We start from the raw sequence: 15,824 nt of genomic DNA, 5'->3' as shown, positions 1-15,824 counted from the left end.
GTTTCTTACAGCCATAGAACTCTGTGACTCCTTAAATTGCCTGGCATCTGCTTGTGGAGCCTATTTGCAATGCTTATTTTACCAATAAGAATCCATTGGTAGGATCTAATTTTGTATATATCTTTATTTTATAATTAAAGTTGATATATATTATATTAACTTCAGGTGTACAGCATAGTGGTTAGATATTTATATAACTTAACAAATGACTTCCCCAGTAAGTCTAGGTAGGGCCCACCATAGTAGGCACATACTGGTACATATACTTTAAAACACTGAATATTCATGAGAGCTATATGACATAGATGCTATTTAAAATTTTTTTTTTATTTTAGAGAGAGGGGAAAGGAGAGGGACAGGGAAAGAGAGAAACATCTGTGTGAGAGAGAAACATCAGTTGGTTGCCTCCCATGCGTGTCCTGACTGGGAGCTCGGACCCGCAACCTACGTGTGTGCCCTGACCTGGGATCGAACCAGCAAACTTTTGGTGTATGGGACGATGCCCCAACCAACTGAGCCACCCCATCAGGGCTATTTTTATTTTCCAGATAAAGAAATTGAAAATCTGGATGTGTTATTAATTTGCAAAGACATCTAAAATTATGTCAAAGCCTGGGTTTTATCCTAATTCTGTCTCTAAAGCTTACATACTTTCCACTACAGTATATTTTATCTTAATATACGAATTTTGGATTAGGAGGGAAACTGATACAAAAATGGACCACTACTATTTGAAGCAACAGGTAGAGATCAAATGCTTCCTTGTGTAAGTTTTAAACAAATCCCCTGTCCAAGGAATCTGATTAGTCTCATTTTTCCCCCCTGTGCAGTCCACATCCATTCAAATTACCCATGCGAAGAACCTCAACTCATTTTGTTAAGTCATATGTGCCTTGGATATTGTCTATTCCAGCACTGTCCTCTCAGAAATGAGGATTCTGAGACTTAAGTGACAACTCTGTGACACAAAAAATAACAGTTGGAATTAAAGTCCTGGCTTCCCAACTTTTTCTCATTTGCTCTTGTCAAAATTTTATATACTTGTATGTATGCTTTTTTTACTTCGTGTATAAATTTTGCCCTCACTTAACCAGCTTTCTTGGAATTTTCTGGATAGATTTATTTTATACTGTTACTTTCTAGTAGCTATAACTTGTGAAATATTCTCATGTGCTGCCTGCAATGTATTTCTCCCCAAAGCTTTCTTTTCAACAAGGTTTTATTCCATAGTTTTCCATCAACTATTTATTTAGCACAAGCTTTGGATAGACGCTTACAGTATTAGTAATTTATGAGGGAAAGTTAGGGATTTGAGGGCATTTATAGGAAAATAGAAGGAATTCTTGCCTGTGGACAGTTTACAGTCTGGTAAGTTAGACTGATTTTCAGTTTCTGCCAACAAGACAGCCAAGTCCACTACCATGTCTGTCTACTTTTTTGCTACATTTACAAAGTGCTTATGCATTATTTACTGCCTTCTGGAATACAAGTGGCTATTATGAATGGGCCCTGAAGTACACATTTTTATTTGCGTCGCTAAATTTTATTTCTGCATATAATTTTAACTTTATCCACAAGAAAAGCTTCTCTTCTTTTAAAGATTTTATTGATTTATTTTTAGAGAAGAGGAAAGGGAAGGAGAAAGAGAGGGAAAGAAACATCAATGTATGGTTGCCTCTCACGTGCCTCCCCACTGGGGACCTGGCCTGCAACCCAGGCCTGTGCCTTGACTGGGAATCGAACCGACGACACTTTGGTTCACAGGCTGGTGCTCAATCCACAGAGCCACACCAGCCAGGGACACAAGAAAAGCTTCTAACATTATGAATTTGGAAACCAGGTGATTGGGAATATGCTTTAATATTGCTTCATGGCTACTTTTCCCTCAAGCAGTACTGTTCAAATCCACAGGAAATGGACTTCATTGGAGAATCCTGTTTTCCTCCGACAGTAGATCCAGTTTCTTGTAGGTCCAATTTTATTTTAATCACAGAGTGAATGGTATTGTTTCAGTTTTAAAGAAACTAATTGAAAGAAACAAATGATTTCATTAACAAAATCCTGTGTATTCATTCAGAGGATACCTATAATAAAGAAAAAGGGGGAAATGTGGAGAGAAAGTAGTATTTTAAAACATGGCATCATCTGGTAGGACTTTTCCGGAGCACAGGTCATCACACTGTCAATGCCATTTACAAATCAAATGATACATTATTAAGCTTTTTAGAAAGGAAATTATTTTGATCCAACTCAATTAAAGTAGAATGCCCACTAAAAGCATTTATAGGTCAAATTACAGGACCTCTCCTGGAATTTAATACTTCACCAGGAAATAAACAAACTTCTCTTTCCAAATTAAAGTGCAGGCCACCCCTGGGCTTCTCTTCCCGTATTTTACCTTCCTTACTGAGCTTCATTTTCCATTTCCCAGAATTCTGTAATGATGCTCCAGCAGCTTGCAAAGTGTTTTCATACAGTCCACTTAAAAAGGGTACTGCTGACATGCAGAACTACTCTGTTTGTGTTTTTCTGACTTGGTAAATGAATTGGGATATTTGCAGGAAATGTGTTTACTCTGTTTAAAAATCTTCTTTTAAAGCGACTGCGTTAAATGACATATTGAACATATTTCAGAAGCACTCAGGTAGTTGTCCTCATGCTGCCTAATATATTTTGCTCATGGAATTTCTCTCAGGGCATGTAAAAACCGTACTTCTTGCATATAACATTCAAATGTTGGTCCTTAACAATGTATCCTGCAGACTAAATTCTCTTTTCTGCTCATGGTTGGAAAGTTATTTCCAGATTGATTGTTCTGAGCCATCTGTAGGAACCTGTAGGACTCGGTGCACTGGATTATTTGAGTGATTTACAGCAGTGCAGTGGTGCACGGAAACAGATAAACAAAAGCGGGACCTTTTTGAAATATTTTAAGTCATTTGTTTTTGAAACGGTGCCATTTGCTTGACGTTTTCAATAAAATTGAATAATAATGTTTTTTGTCATTTTCAGATAGAAATAAATGTAGAAGTTAGAGAATGGTGAATTCCACTGAAATTCTGTAATAGTGTCAACAATAAAAATAAAGTTAAAAAATAAAATCATACTTAGAATTGAAGAAAGAAGGAAGGAAATCGGACCTCATTGAACTTACTCATCTCATTTCTTCCCCCCCACCCCAGCAGAGTGCGGTGACTCATTTCATTTCTTTCCCCGAGCAGAGTGCGGTGGCCGGCTGAAAGCAGAGCCCAAACCGAGAGACCTGTACTCGCACGCTCAGTTTGGTGATAACAACTACCCAGCACAGGCCGACTGTGAATGGCTGCTAGTGTCGGAACGGGGCTCGAGACTGGAGTTATCCTTCCCGATATTTGAAGTAGAAGAAGAGGCTGACTGTGGCTATGACTATGTTGAGCTCTTTGGTGGTCTTGATTCAACAGCGGTGGGGCTTGGTCGCTTCTGTGGATCAGGGGTAAATATAGTACCAGCAGGATACCATAGACATGATAAAAATGCCTGTTGATTCATGATTGACATGTGTAACATGTACCAGACAGCAGTGTTTTTCCAAAAAGTGTTGTATTATTAATGGTTTGACACGTTATAACATGCCTCGCCACTTCTTACCACTTCCCATCTCTTACGAGGTTACTAATAATATCAAGTGGGACAGATGAATCGAGTACTTATAAGTTCTTGTCACTGTCCACATTCTAAATTTTATATTCTTGGTTTTATAGTGCTATAAATACTTAAATTTTTTAAATAATACAAATGGGATGTACTTATACACACATTTGACAGTTTTGTTACTTCCTAAGTGAAAGCATACAAGGAAACAGAATGCGCTCACTGTTCAGATTGGCTTTCTCTTCACAACAAACAGAGATGGCGTGGCCCCCACTGGTGTGTGTGCTCAGCCGGGTGCTGTTCCCTGCAGGGCGTCACCTGTGTGCGGGAGAGAATGCCAGGTACAGGTCAGAAGTGTGTCACTATGAGAAATAAGAAAAAGGCCCCTGACTGGTGTAGCCCAGTTGGTTGGGCATCGTGCCACGAAGTGAAAGGTCACTGGTTCGGTTCCCAGTCAGGGCACATGCCTGGGTTATGGGTTCAGTCCCCAGTTGGGGTGCATACGAGAGGCAGCCAATAGATGTTTCTCACTTGACCTTTCTCTCCCTTTCTCCTTCCTTCTCTTCTCTCTAAAAATAAATAAATAAATATACATGTATTTTTAAAAAGCAGACCCTCAGGAGGAACCCCAGATCTACTAGACTAGAACCTAAAAAAAAAAAGAAGAAGAAAAGCTTAGGGTTTTCTCAATGCTTCCCCGTCCCCCAAATTTATTGCACTAATATCAAATGGTTTTCTGAATATATTAGAAATTAGGAAGAAATTAGTCCCAATTTTTTAAATGTCTATCTGTTTCTATTACTTAAATAATTCTATTAAGCTCCTGTCCAAATATCAACTGAAATGAAACCAAAAACCTTCTCAGAACTCAGATTATTCAAATAGACAAGGAGGAACGGACGGTTTGGAGACTGAAAGCGGCTCTGCCTCAGAGCCGCCTCGGAACCAAGGCTAATGTGCCTTCACCGTCTCAACCTCATTTTACTTATTTGTAAATCACCGGAACTTGGCTTAAAAACTGGGGGGAAAACACCAAGTTCCAGAACTCGGAAACAGGTTTACGTGTGTTCAAAGCCCACCTCCATCACTGACTGGTCACGTGATCTTGACCATGTGCTTCTCTGAAACTCAAGTTTTCTCCTCTGTGAAGTGGAGGGGTCACTCATATCTACTTTTAGGTTTTAAAAGGGTTAAATTATATGCCCCCCCAAAAAAAAAATCCCAAACATGAATTACATTAAAGAGAAAGTGACTCATTGTGTTTATTTGTTTGTTTTTTCTTCAGCCACCGGAAGAGATCTATTCAATTGGGGATGCAGTTTTAATTCATTTCCACACTGACGACACAATCAACAAGAAAGGATTTCATATAAGATACAAAAGCATTAGATATCCAGACACCATGCATACCCAATAATGACTAACACCAAAACCTCCTCCAGAAGATAAAGGAATGTGCGTAATGGAGAGAAGACATATTTTTTATTAAATGAAGATAGTAGCACAAATGTTTTATATAATGAATGATAACAGAAGAAAACTGTATGACCAGAATTCTCTCTGTACTGAAAGAGAAGTTTCCAGCTAACCCCAGTCGGCATTACCAGGATATTTGAACTCCATGCTTGGCGGTATATATAAAGCTGGTGAAAGGGCATCTCGTGCTTCAAGGAAGACTCCACAAGTTTTGTTCACAGCTTGACACAGATGCCTCCCAATTCAGACAGTTAGGGTCAGGGTCTGGGACCCTGCAGAGTGTTCCTTTGGACAATTTTACAAGATTTGGGGGAGACAAAATGATCTTGCAGGTCATAAACTGGAAAACCCTCTCCTTGTTTCTTAGGGTGATTGCTTTGGCTTTGTGTCTCGGACACAGCGTAACTCAGATCCATAGAAGGTATTGTGAAATAGGAGTTTTTAGAGGGGGATTTGTCCTTTAAATGTAGGTGGGTCCAATGTTTGGAAACTGGAATATTTCAGCTTCATTATTTTCACTTGCAGGCCAGATTAACCTCTTGAAACACAAATGATCTTGAAACCACTTTATTTTACTGATATTTTGACAAGTTTGAAATGTCGAAAGTTTCTATTGCAGGTAAACTGTAGACATCGTTTATTTAAGTGCTGGAAAGTGCCCCGTTGATCAATAAACTCAGCTCTTTCGGTGGAAATGCTGCCTTTTCACACCAAGCCCAAGAAGCCTTGTGATGTCTTACGAACTTTATGAGAAAACTCCCAAAAGGTGTGAACAGGATTCTTCTAAGTGACTGCCAGATGGTTCATCCTCAAGTTACCACTGCTGCTATTGTCTTTCTTCTGTTGTTGATCTGTTCTAATTGTTATTGTTGATGTTGTTATGATTAATGTTGTATTTAAAAAAATGAAGTGGAAGTAGGCCTTGTAAGAATCGAAAAATCTCTCTCTTTTTGTTCTTCCTGGGATTCACTTCTTAAAAATGCAATGTTGGAAAAAATTTGTTTCTGAAGGACTTTCTATGGTGCTATTCCATAAACATTTTTTAAACAGAGTTTCTGACCTTCGAGCCGACCACCTGTACACTGCAAATGTCTCCTTGTGTCTGGCTGGTGGCATCTGAAGACTAAAGACTTGTTAAATGTATCAAGAGTGTGTCATTGCAAGGGCGGCATTTGTCCTGTGGAACAACTACTTCTAATGCCTTAGAATTCCTGCACACGATCAAATATCCTTCTAGAAACACATCTTTTGAAATATTGAACATAACGGTGTGTGTTAATTAGCATCTGTATGAGGACAGTCCATTTCTGGGACAGAATGTTGGGTAGAAATATGTTGACATGCTTTTGTTGTAGAAAATGAGTTTCTGCTTTAAAGCCATGTGTGTTTTTAATATTAATGTATGTATGCGTGAGCTTGTCTGAGTGAGTGAAGCTATAACAAGGTGAAAAGTACTGGGTGGATGGTTTAAAAAGTTAACATTTCTGTGCCAAGTTCTATGAGAATCCTGTTTGAAGTAGCACCTTTCTGAGGAGGTTTCATGCACAAAAAATGGGAACTTCTAACTATATCAACCCGTTAAAAAAACTGGCTCTTACCTTCAGAGAAACTCTATTTTGATATTTTTTGATGTTGATGTAGATTGCTCTATGAAGTAGCTTGTTTCTGCAAGCTGTCCATGAACACTCAGCATTAATAAAGGGGTGGGGTGTTTTTCTTCATTTTTATAAAACTAAACTATACACACAGATGTAGTTTATTTGTCTTTCTGTTACTGTTGCCCTAAAGAATCTTTTCTTGCATACAAATTACAGTATGTAAATACATTTTTAAAACCAATCTTTTGATCGTATTGAATGTTACTTCAGAAATATATAACTGTTGCCTGCAAAATAATGAGTTTTTAGTGGAGCTGATTTATTCCAGTAACTTCTGTATTTTTTCACTAATCTCCAATTAGCCAAAATTGATCTGGAATGGGAAAGAGAAAAGAAAACACATGAACACCTGGTGTGTGACACTGTGCCTGGCCTGGTGCTGGGCACACGCGCTGTCTACGCCCTCACTGCTCCCCCTTGAAAACTGTGCTGATGTCCTCATTTTGTAGTTCAGGAACTGAGGCTCACAGAAGGTATGTGACACCCCCAGGTCACAGTGTAAAGTGGCATGCTGAAACCCAGCTTGTCCCACAAAATGTAGTAGAATCAATCTTGACATACACAAATAGTAGATTTTTAATGATGAAACTTTTCCACACTGAGTAAATTTTAGGGGTGAACTACAGTGAAACTTTCAGGATAAAGCTGTTGTTCCTTTCAGAAACAGCATGACAACTTGAATATCAGCTGTAGATAGCTTTAAGGACCACAGTTAGTGCTAGAAATTAAAAAAAAAAAGAAAGAAACCTATAGTTCAGCTTAATAATAACCCACAACCTTCGGACCAACTGAAACCTGTAGTTCAAAGGTAGTAACCATGGACCGTTGTTAAAATAAATACACTAAATTATTTTATCTGCTGTGGTAGGGGAAATGTAGTGTTCTACTTTAAGAAATATTGTGGACATTCCAGTTGACAGTGGGCTGCTTCCACAGACCAAAACATTAAAGTAAAAAGGTATTTAGAAAGCATATAGAGATGTTGTCATAACTTAGGTCTTCGATGTGGACATGAATTTTTATTGTATCTTATGTCATTTCAGTTCAGTGCATATTTTTATATTAACTCAACGTTAATTGTGTTGTTAAATGCAAATACAGCTTCATTGTTTTGTTGATAATTGTTACTGTTCTAGACATTTTATTAAATTAATTTTGTAAATTATTTTCAACTCCTACATCAGTATATTGGTTGTTCTATTTGCCACAGTTCTTATTCCTGTGCATTCTATACACAGAAAAAAACTGCTTCCATGTCATATGATTTTATTAAGTTATTTTAAAGTCATTAATCGAGTTTATTACCATGCCTTAATGTACCTGAATAAACCAACATTTTTTAAGAAATGAATGAGAAACAGAAATTATATTTTCAAAGTCCCCCAAAAGTTCCCTGCCTATATTGGCTAGATTTTTGCTATCTAAGACTAATTTTAATATATCACAGTATCAGATTCAAATTCTTTCCAGTTTGGTTTTTAAATGTCTTAGTCTCTTTTATTTGGTTTATATTATTAGTGTATTTGTTATGGTGAGCCTCAAATAAGGTTTTATTTTTTAAAACCTTAAATTACATACTTGCTTAGATTTCATAAACTATACTCATGTATGACATTAAAAATGACTTTTACTTAGCAACATGTATGAAAATTTTATTTAGTGAAAATGAGAATAAGACTTACTTTTTGGAAAAACTTTAGTACCACTTGTTGAATTTGGCATGGGAGGGGAAAAACAGAAAAAATAATTACCTCCTAAAATTTTATAACTTGAACTGAAATAATGCCTTCTATTTTATAGGAAAATGTATAATATGAGCTTACCAAAAAGGGAAGAGCTGGTCTGTAAATGAATTGAAGCATTTTATGCTTCACTGTGATTGATATGCTTCACTTATGATTTACTGTGTTTCGATTCATAGTAAATCATTGCCAATGAATACTTAATAAAATTGAAAAATGTAGTCATTAGCTTAGGAAACAATTGTTGGCAAGGCTGGCTCTGATACATTGTGAGATATTATTATTAGTCTCTAAACTTTCTCTCAACATCTACCTTTTACATTGTTCAGCCTTCAACCCACCCATCTTTCACTATCCACCGCTGGACTCACCCTGATTCCTGGCTCACCGTGTGAGTCTCTTCTGCACCGGGACACCTAATTCGTGTGGAGACGGAGATGGGAGGATTCCAAAGAGATTATTGGCCTGGAGCCCTGTATTTATATCCTCCCTCTAGCACAATATCTTAAATAAAATTTAACACAATATCAACTTCTAACTTTAGAAGACTTGGAGGTGGAAAGACATTTGGATGAAAGCTTATGAAATGAGAAGACCTAAGAAGCTAACATGCAGTGTAAGATGTGTAGAGGAGAGGCCCCGGCAGCTGAGTCTGCACTTGCCTTTGTTGCCCAGGTGAAGGTGTTGAGTAAATAATGAAATTCCTTGTGTCGTCCTGTGTTATTTCTATATGAATACAAGCTGCTGGCTTCACCAATCCCTCTGCCCTTACTCTGCTCTCTCTACCTATATTTTTCGAATAGCAGGATTCTATGTACTCTGTTTGCATGAATGATATGTCTCCTCCAGTTGTATGGCCCCTAAATCTAAGTGTAATATTAGAAATCCTTCAAATTTACATTCCCCATTCAATTCAGTACCAAGTCTTGCCAATATTACCTCCTAATTTTCTCTCCATTTGCTTCTCTTTATCTCTTGCTGCTTACCTAGTACAAATTATGGTCATGTCTTTCCTGCCCTTTTGTAATAGCTGATTATATACCAGTCATTTAAACCCTCTACATATATTAACCTATGAAACCCTTATCCTATGAGGCCAATATTAGGATTATCCTGATTTCACATGTGAGGCAATCTATTTAACATCACACAAGCAGTAAGTGACAGAGCCAGAATTTAAACCGGATTGTGTGCCCTTGTATACAATGTTACAGAGTCTTGAGTAGAGAAATATTTTCCTTAAATCCAGGAAAATGGATTGTGAATATTTTAACTGAAGTAATCTTGAGTCCTTTATTCAGCCTTATGAAATGGAGCATCATATTTTTCATACTGGAGTTTCTTAAATTATGCCTGAGCAAAACGAAAAATATAACATTGAAATCTTAGCTCACTAAAATTCTGTCTACAGGGAATTAACATAATGTGATCCAGATCTCTTTTCTTTTAAAACCTGACATTCGCCTTAACACAGGAATAGAGCTTGGAGAAACTCAGGGGTGAAGATTTCACATGTTGTTAGAACGTACCTGTCCTATATCAGCACTCTCTCTCCAGGAAGCCTTGGGCAAGTGCCAGCACCGGGTCTGTTTCCAGTGGGACCCTGCGGCCAGAGCCCGAGGGCGGCTCTTCTCTCCCCCTCAATGACAGAAGTATCCATGATTTAAACTCCAGATGCACAGGAGGCTGACGCCTCCTGTTTGGAAAACTAAGGAGGCTGATCTGATCTGCATCACCAAGTCTGTCTCAAACTGCCACAGAGATCGACTCCATTGCAGTCTGCAGCTTCACTTCATTAGAATTAGACTCTATTTTAAAGTGACTTTATTTCCCTAGGTTTCCTTGGCTATGACGGATGAGTCCAAAATCAAAATCTCCATAACTGGGTTGACACCATTACCCAGAATTTAAAAGCCCTAAAATCCATTAAACATCCTGGAGAAAACATTTTCTCTCCAGGGCAAGGGGTGTTTTGGAGAAAAAATCAGTAATTTATACTCTCCTGATGCCAGGTCGTCATCATTTCGGATGATGTTGAGTCAGGTGATTCTGTTGTCTAACATCATCAAGAGCCCCTAGCTAGGAGACCATTTGTGTGTGTATGTGTGTGTGTGTGTGTGTGAGACACCATTTTTTAACAACTGTTTCAATTTTGGCCGTTGGCTTTTCCCTTGGCTCCAATGTTTGCTGAATTAGGCAGCAGCTCTTGGGAGCTCTCCTCGCTGTCAGTTGTGACAGCTCCAGCAGCCACTTTGCAATAAGTTGGTCTTCCCAGTATCCCACCTTCTCTCACTGTTTCCGGGTTCCTAAGGCACTGTCCCAGTTACAGCCTGTGCATAACTCCAAGGACAAGGCACGGACTCGGCCAGCTGCCCAGGAGCGTTCCTCCACAGGCCTGTGTAAAACCAGAGGGGCATCCCGATTCTGTCTCTTTGAGCCTAGCTGTAATTATTGACTTCAGATGCACTGACTTTCAGCTCAGAATGAGGTCTCATCCTCAGTGAGGTAACCGTGTACATCTACAAAGGCACAACTTAGCAAGTTGGAATAGCTTGTCGGTAAGTCTAAGTTTACTGCCAACTCTTTTTTTTTTTAGCGTAGGCTTTCCTGTTTTTATCATTCAGGGTCCCCACCTGGAAGAAGATGTTAAAACACAGTCTGTGGTAGTTAGGGGTAGAGATAGTTACAGAAAATGTTAATGTTTCATCACCTCATTTTTACTCATGCCCAGGCAGTCGTGATGACGATAGAAAATTTTCAGTGACGTCTCCAGATTTGGGAAGACAAGGCTTGAGGTTTATACTTACTCAATTCCTTTTCTGTTTATTGGTATAAATGTTAGTTTTGTAGAGATAGGGAAAATATGATTTTGCAAATGTAAGACCAGTGTATTATTTTGATCTTGGAAGAAACTGAGTTCTAAATTTTCTCTTGTTGGATCTGGAGTTTATAAGATCTCTCAGACTTGGGTGGTCATGGAATTGGAGCAAGTTTTTAAATCGTAAAAAGAAACTGAATAGGTTTCTAAGTAGGAGGAAGGAATTCCAAAAGGATGAAACCATTCGGATCCAAAGAGCTGAGGATAGATGCTGGGCTAAAATTCAGACGGAGATAGTAGGGAAAGCCATTAAGGGAAGCAGGGAATTGTGTGGCCGGGAGGGTCCCTTCCTTGAAACAGCAGATGGCAGGCTGGGCTGGGCATTTCTCTCTCACTCTGCTTGAGAATATTAAATTGGCACAGAGCCACACAGAGTTTTCAAAAGGTATATGTTAAAATTAACATTGTTCAGGATTCAAATTTTAAAAAACTATTTTGAGGTTGTTGCTTCACAAAACATACTGCATTTTACATGTATGTTTGCTACTGTATTAGTGTGTGAAACAACTGAGTAAAGTAAAATATTTGAAATATTATTGCCATCTGTTAGCTGGCTCATAAATCTACATGATAAGTTACTACAAATCCAATTCAGCATTACATTGCATGTATTTTTTTTTTAAATGAATGTGGTATATATTTCTTCCCTCAGGGCTAGAGATGTGGTTTTAATCCAGGGCAAGGCCCACTCGCTAATACGAAGTTATGCACGCTGGTAGATTTCAGTAGTACGCAATGTACAGATGCTTCCCATTTTCAAGTCCTAAGTAAATTAATGTAGTTTAATTGTTTTTAGATACAAAGTTATGCTTGATGGCCAGACAACCAGAAAAACAACTGTTTATCAACAGAAGAGTTCTATTAAAAATTACGGATGCAGCAGAGTGTTGCAGCACATCCACTGTGTTTTACTTCTGGCACAGCTAGCTGGGTGAGGAATCACTGGGATGTTTTCTATTAGCGTAGTTTGTAGGATTCAAGAAGGAACCCGGTGAGTAGCGACCCTCAGTGTAATTCCTCCCAAACGAAGTAGACTGTCTGAGAAAGGTGCCAGGGACCACAGTGAGAGTCTGTCGGGCGGGTCCTGCCGACTTATTTGACTCTCCTTGCCCCACTACTGAGAGGAGAACCCTTGCCCAGTCTATGCCAGAGCTGACTCCATCCTGCTTAAGTCCTCCATGCTGGTGGCACGTGTTCTCTTCTGGCTTCAGAGGAAATAAGCTTAAAATTCCTCCTAATGTGCTTGGCTACCTACAGCCCTTCTAAAACGTGCTTTGGAGGAGTTACTCAAACATTTTAAGATCCAACTTGGACCTGCCATCAGTCAGACTGTCTTTGAAGCACAATTTTCATCAATTATATAACTGGACCCCTTGGAAGGAATGCAACATAAGTCACCTTACAACATATATTTTCCGGGTCCTTCTTCACTCCTGTGCGTACTAAATTTCTATTAGGTGCACGTATGTCTAAAAGTAAGGATATAAGTACCAGACAATGATGCTCTGGTTCATTGGATAGTTTACATGGTTGATATTGGAAAATACAGGTAATATAAGCCAAAAACCTGACAGATGGAGAGGAAAATACCTTGCTAAGCACTTGTGCCATTTGGCTAAAGAAATCTTGTTAATTCAGAGCAGAAGTAAGAGGCAGAAAGAACAAAACCTTGTTGAGCTCTGAGTTAGGTAAAATGGGATGGTAGAGAAGATGTGACAATTCAGAAAAACAGCCAAGTTTTGTCTTGGCCTGGTGACTTCCTCCCTTTCTCTCTCTTTCTCTCTCTCTCTCTCTCTCCCTCTCTCTCTGTAGCTGAGCTAAACAAAACTAATGGATAAGTGACAAATCAGATCTACATTTTATGTGGGGATTTTTGCTAACACATGGCAATTACAAGCTCAGGGAGTAAATAGAATACCACCTTCTCCACATTGAGGATATAGCTCACTGAAATCTTTTTGTTGGAAGTTGTGTTCCAACAAAACTTCCAGAAAAGAAGTTTTTGCCATCTTGAGGGCAGAACGTCCTCTAAGACAGAGATTGGGGAGTGTGGCATCAGGGATCCCAGACGTCTCATCGGTGGGATCCCATACCTCAAAGCTAGGGGAAAGGGCGTTAACATCATGTTAGTCTGTAAAACACTCTGCACTATTCTCTGTCAAAATAGATGAAAGTTAAAAAAGTAATTTAAAGTTTGGCTGATAAATATTTTGGAGAAAACATTAAAAGTTACAAAAATTATTTTTAACAATTGATAAAATGCTACACTTGCTTTGAATAACCAAATTTGAAGTACACTGTACTTATTTATAAGAAAAATAAGGATGTGTATTTAAACATTAGTGGTTGGTGTCACTTTGCAGGCTTGACTTAAAATAAGTGGAGAAAAAATCACGAAGTTATCCAAGCATACCTTCAGTAGTATAAAAATGGAACATTTGTGTTTTCTGAAATACACAGGAAATGGGCCCTAGGGGCTTCGCGATATTAATAATACCCATAAAATCAGAAGCAGATAGAATGAATGACCTTTCCCTGAAGCAGCTCTTAATATTTGGTGTTGTATTTCTTATAAAATATATGAACAAATAGTAGGAGATGTGCGAACCGTGTGGGAGCAGGGAAGCTACCGCATGAAATGCTTTAGACTGTGATCAGCGTGTCCTTCTGTTCCCATCGGGTAGAAGGAATGAGATGTCTCAAGCTCCTTAACGTTAAATGAGATCAGGAAAATGTTACATTATGCTAGAGTTATCGGTTACCAGAGGCAATATTCAGATTATTTCCCGTCTTGCCTTCTTGGGTTTGCGCCCTCCTCCCATTTCACTCTCACGCTACCATAACTCCCGAGGGCTTGCGGCCACCGGCTCAGCATGGAGAGAAGTGATGAGACACAAATTAGATTTACAGCTACCCACTGGCTTTCCTGAGATGCTAACAATCATGTCGTCATAGAAGGAGTCTTTCAACCTATAAAAGCCTAAAGTGATAACATCTGTTATACCCACATCTAGTTTTAAGACCTGACATTTATTGAAAAGGAGAACATGGAATCGTATTTGCTTGAGATTTTACTCAGTTACATCCCCTGTACTCACCAAAATCCTCAATGAAAAACAAAACAAAACAAAAAATTGTTTGCTTATATTGTTATTGAATTTAAGAACTACCTTGCGTTAGGGTGGGCGGGTTGTGGGCTCCTTTCTTTCGTGTTTCTCAAGAACAATGGAACCAATCTGTGCTCTGTTGTCGAAACATGGGCTTGTAACCCACAGGCACACCATTCTCAAATTACAGGGAATGTGTCTTTTTCAGTTTTGAACCGATGCTTCGTATCTCACTGAAGTTATTTTTTTCAATGAAAGATGTTTGCTGGCATCGTCCTGCCAAATCCCTTGTCTCCTGTGCTCTCACCCCAACCATCGCATTCTGTCTGCCCGGTCGCCCTCCTGCAAATCTAGGAGTTCTTCTTGATTTTCACTTTCTGCGTGTCCTATGTTTAATCAAGTCACCATGTAGCATTTATGTGACTCCATAAACGGGTTTGAATCGGTCCTAGTTTTTCACCCTGACTCAGTCAGTCCCACCTAGATTGTCATCGTCATTGTTTGGATTATTCCACAGCCCCCTAACCGATGTCCCTGTGTTAGGACTGTGCATGCACTTTCCACACCCTCAGAGCTACAGAAGGGGTTGATCTAAGCAAAAACCTGGCCATGCGACTCTAGATTAAATTCCTTTGGCGATCCCCATTTCCTCCAGGGTAAATAGCGAGCTACTGGGCATGGTGCGTATGACTCTCCATGAGGACCTTTATGAGACACTTTAGTTTTTCTGGAATTATTAGAAGATTTTTTTTCCATGGCTGCCTCTCTATTATGGTATTACCTATATTACAGTATGTTGGTAAGATCAGCCCCTATTGCTCCAGGCTAGATCAGAGAAGAAACTGACCTCACCTTCTAAACAGTGACTATTCATAATGTTACTGAAAAAAAAAAGAACCCGAATTTGTGAGAAACTTCTATTTTAAATCAGATTTTGGTATGTATGTCATCATCTCAGTGATTTTGTATTTTGTCTTTTATAAAGTGTCATTCTCACGTCAAGAAACTGTGGGAATTAAGCAATACGATACAGTTAGAATAAGTCAGAGATTGTAAATTCTATGCCCTAGGTTAATGCTTTGAAAAAGACAGTTTAAAAATAGAAAACGCTCACGGAATTAAATCACTGTGTTAATCCCGAGGCTGCTGGATTACTCTTGTTTCCATCTGTGTAACCCCAATTCTTTTGACACTCGGCTTAAACACATCACTCCCAGTCACGGCTCCGTATTCCAAACTCCAGCCTGGAATGAGGTTTATGGCTAATGTGATTTAGAGTCTGGAGAATGTGTTTCCCGGCAGCAGTGATGGTAACACCGCCACGGTTGCAGTG

At 38.9% G+C, this 15,824-nt stretch overlaps 1 protein-coding gene across 3 annotated transcripts in view; it reads left to right on the top strand.

The window, feature by feature from the left end:
- The window catches only part of TLL1 (tolloid like 1), a 154,016-nt gene extending 145,924 nt beyond the window's left edge, over nt 1-8,092 (top strand). For all 3 annotated transcript variants that reach the window (XM_053911929.1, XM_024568996.3, XM_045202729.2), the window contains exons 20-21: nt 3,222-3,472; nt 4,916-8,092. In XM_053911929.1, the coding sequence (XP_053767904.1) occupies nt 3,222-3,472; nt 4,916-5,047 (383 nt within the window). In that variant the 3' untranslated portion in view covers nt 5,048-8,092. The remainder of the gene's footprint in view (nt 1-3,221; nt 3,473-4,915) is intronic.
- The last annotated feature ends 7,732 nt before the right edge of the window (nt 8,093-15,824 follow it).

This window comes from Desmodus rotundus, chromosome 9 (assembly GCF_022682495.2).
Source record: "Desmodus rotundus isolate HL8 chromosome 9, HLdesRot8A.1, whole genome shotgun sequence".
In the NCBI taxonomy this organism is placed as follows: Eukaryota; Metazoa; Chordata; class Mammalia; order Chiroptera; family Phyllostomidae; genus Desmodus; species Desmodus rotundus.
The sequence above is the reverse complement of the archived record's forward strand: the minus strand, read 5'-3'. Positions and strand labels throughout refer to the sequence as shown.